This window comes from Crocodylus porosus, unplaced genomic scaffold, assembly GCF_001723895.1.
Source record: "Crocodylus porosus isolate Cpor-Errol unplaced genomic scaffold, CroPor_comp1, whole genome shotgun sequence".
NCBI lineage: Eukaryota > Metazoa > Chordata > Crocodylia > Crocodylidae > Crocodylus > Crocodylus porosus.
In genome coordinates, this window is record NW_017728921.1 from 2,475,471 (window position 1) to 2,478,929 (window position 3,459).

At 46.4% G+C, this 3,459-nt stretch overlaps 1 protein-coding gene across 1 annotated transcript in view; it reads left to right on the top strand.

Annotated features, from left to right (window-relative positions):
* Nucleotides 1-3,443: 3,443 nt before the first annotated feature.
* Nucleotides 3,444-3,459, top strand: part of TMEM120B (transmembrane protein 120B) — a 22,883-nt gene continuing 22,867 nt past the window's right edge. The window contains exon 1 of the mRNA XM_019539373.1: nucleotides 3,444-3,453. Coding sequence (XP_019394918.1) covers nucleotides 3,444-3,453 — 10 coding nt within the window. The remainder of the gene's footprint in view (nucleotides 3,454-3,459) is intronic.

A 3,459-nucleotide genomic window follows, 5' to 3' on the forward strand; every position in this document is an offset into this window, starting at 1 on the left:
AGCATACAACATACCCCGTAACACTTCACTTTGTATAATAACCTTAGTGTCCTTGGCCAAACTCCCCCTCCCTTCCCAGCTGTCCATGTGCCAGAGGTTGCTTCCTTCCTACTGTATTTGAGTGTTCAGAGACTTGAGTATCTCACTGGATTTGAAAATCATCAGAAAACAAAACTATCCTGTTCAAGTGAAGGAAAATAACCAGGGTGAAGAGAATGCCAACAATATGCTGTCCCTGACCATGATACCAGTTTCCATTTCATTATAAAGTTTACAGATGACCTGAGACAGGTTAAGGAGCTGCCATATAACTAAATTACTAGGGTGGAATAGTGTTCCTGTTATAAGTGATTTTGCATATGATACAAGTAGTAAACCTATGTACCTACAACAATGAATTAAGGAGATGTTTGAGTTTTGCTAATTTAAATTAGAACTTGAATATTTAATTTGCACCTGGAAGTAAATTAGCAGAATAGCTAAACAAATACAAGGTCAAACCAATGCAAGATATTTTACAGAACCAATTTGCTCAGCATTTCCAAGCACAAAAAAATCTGGAAATTATTTTGTTATACACTAGTGTGAGAGGCATTGACAACTACAGAGAATTCAGAGAAAAGCAAGAGATGTCATCTTGGGGCTAGAAACCAATATATACAGACGGATAAGATGACTTGTTTTAGTGTCACCTGCCATGATAACATTAAAATTTGTCAGAAGTAAAAAACAACAAAGAGGAGGAATAATTAAATATGGTCAAAGGAGCTGTACATGGGATGAAATGATTACTATTACTAGTAATGCTTTTAATACAAATGCTGACTTGCAATCAACATGCCTTTCTATAGTTTAAATTGAGACATGAATGATACTGGTTACACAGACAAAACACCTAATTGCATTTATATCCATAAATTTTTATCTGGCCAGATAGTTAGGAGTTTAATCACTTGGAAAATCTAGGTTAAATAATCAGAAAAAACTTTCTGACCATGAAGCACACCAAGCAATCTGAATCTGTACCTCTTCACTTATTTCTGTACTGGAGGGTGTTGGCAGCTGCTAGCAAGCACGTCTTTGATTTACAGCAGAAAGAAGGGGAGATTTGGACCTTTAGGGGATTTATACACATACATTTCAGTGCCTGGACCTTGCTTCTGAACTAAAACACACAGAGACTGCTGCCATTTTCTGTGCGCTGACACACATTTTGCCACGTATACAACTGCAAGTGATGCAGCACTGGGTGCTTTTCAAAGTGCTTGCCGGTGCCGCGCTTGCATATGTAAAAATGCCCTTACAGACTAAGTTGGAGATGTACAGCATACACTTTCATAAGCAGAGGACTTAGTTCATTAGCTGCTGTGGTGTATGGGCAATCAGACTTCACTGATCCTGATGGACTTGCTAGGTACCTTTCGCTGAAGTTAAATAAGAGCAATTAAGTGCCACTTTGGTCAGTGATAGTTGAACAAGAGAAGCCACCATCCAAGGCCTGAGTACATGCTAGGCCAGGGGTCAGCATGGTTTTTTGGTCAGAGTTCCCAAAACACCCGCAACTTTGACTTGTAAGATGTTGGCATGCCAGGGGTGGACAGCAGGGTAACTGCAAGGGGCCCGATCCTTGTTGTGGCAGTCCACCCCAAGGCATTTTTCCACATGCCAAGCAAAATGCCTTTGTGCACCACACTCTGGCACCCCCTGCCAGGGGTTGCCTACCCCTGAATGGATGTGTCTGGCAACTGAATGCAAATGTAGGAGTTGGATTATTGATGGGTTGCATCCATGGCTGCATGGACATGAATGTTTCAGGAACCGGACACAAGGAAGTACGTCAGGCGGGGATGGGCAGCCTGAGTGCAGCTCTGGGAGAAAGCTACAGGACAGAACTTCTTTTAGGCAAAGAAACTCACTGAGAAACCAGACTTCTATTTCCAAACAAACCACCTCCTGTTGCCTATTCTTTCTGTGTACATGGTATCAGGACTGCAGACAGTCTCTGTAAATGGCCAGAGATGTTTACTTCATTTCCCTTCAGTCCTCCCCCACCTGTTTCCTCCATTTAGCTAAACTCCTGTGAAGGCTCACCCCCACAAACCAATATTTAAGGCCATCACAGTGTTTGCTCCCCTAGTGTGCTACACATCCTTATCCTTGTCCTTGTCCAACTAGATGAGTTTTTCAAGCCAGGGACTGTTTGCTGCCACATCTGTACAGTGGCCAAAAAAAGACCCCCCCAAAAGGGTCTGTAGCTAAAAAAAGACCCACTCCCAGCTGCTTTTTAGCTACTACTGAATTTAAAATGATTATACACCTGACTTGCACTTGCAATGTTTCCTGTTAACATTAACCACTGGGCAAGGCCCCAAACACCCAGTAACTGCTTGGGCCAAGGGTCACTTGGGCTGGACCCATCATCACTGCAGTTATGTCTTCAGTAACAAGGAAGCATGGGTAAAACTGGGTCAGCTCTGTTAATGTGTGCTGTGGTCTCCCAAGGGGAGCTGTTCTCACTGCGTGGGACGCCTAAATATAGAACACAGAAAACCCTAGTGGCAGAGGGGTAATTTAGGTCGGGAAGGGAGTGCAGTGAATGGCCTCTTATAAGAGCGATGTTGCTGCGATGGTGCAGGGTTGATGCAAGAGGCAAGGATTTCTGAGGAGGTCTTCCATTGCAAAGCTTGTCTAACTTTATCCCAACTACAGAGCTTTTTATTTTTTATTTTGAAGAAAACTTTTTGTGCGTCTTGGGTCAAATTAGCCAGATCAGGTCCAAATCCGGTTGAATCATTCAAGAACCATAAGTGGTCCTGCTACTGGCAAGTATCCTCCACCCCAGCCTGGGTCTTCCGATACTTCCAAATCCTTTGGCCGGCAGCCGGCATCCTATGTGCAAGCCCAAGCCTGGAGGCTCGGGGTTTTCATGCCTCTGAGTTTCAAGCGTATGGCCGCTGAAGCAAGATAGAGAGAAGTCTCCCATTTGCCTACAGTCGGCATGTAGCCCAGCTCCTCCCGCTGGAAGCTGACCATTGGGAGGCTAGCGATGAGGCTCTCATTAGGGTGCCCGGTCCGCAAGCGGACAAAAGTGCAACCCTCTACTACACGATGCCATTTTAACTGCACCACTTTGGTCAAGGCATTTCATCCGCCACCAGCCTGGTCCTGCCAGGTTAGGCAGCGGAAATACCCACTACAGAGCCGTCCTAGAAAAGAGATCCTCGCTTCTACGAGGAGAGACTGAGGGGCCTGGATCTCTCCGGGTCTGTGCCCCCCACCACCCGAGAGGCCAGGTCTGATGCCGCCACGGTGACGTCAGCGCCTCGTGCGCCATCGCTCAGGCAGAAGCGGCCCGAGCCCAAGGGCAGCGGCGCGCACAAGGACGCCGCCCGCCCCACGCCCCACGCGTGCTCAGTGCCCGCCCCGGCCCCGGGCTTCGCGGGATGACGTCAGGTGCGC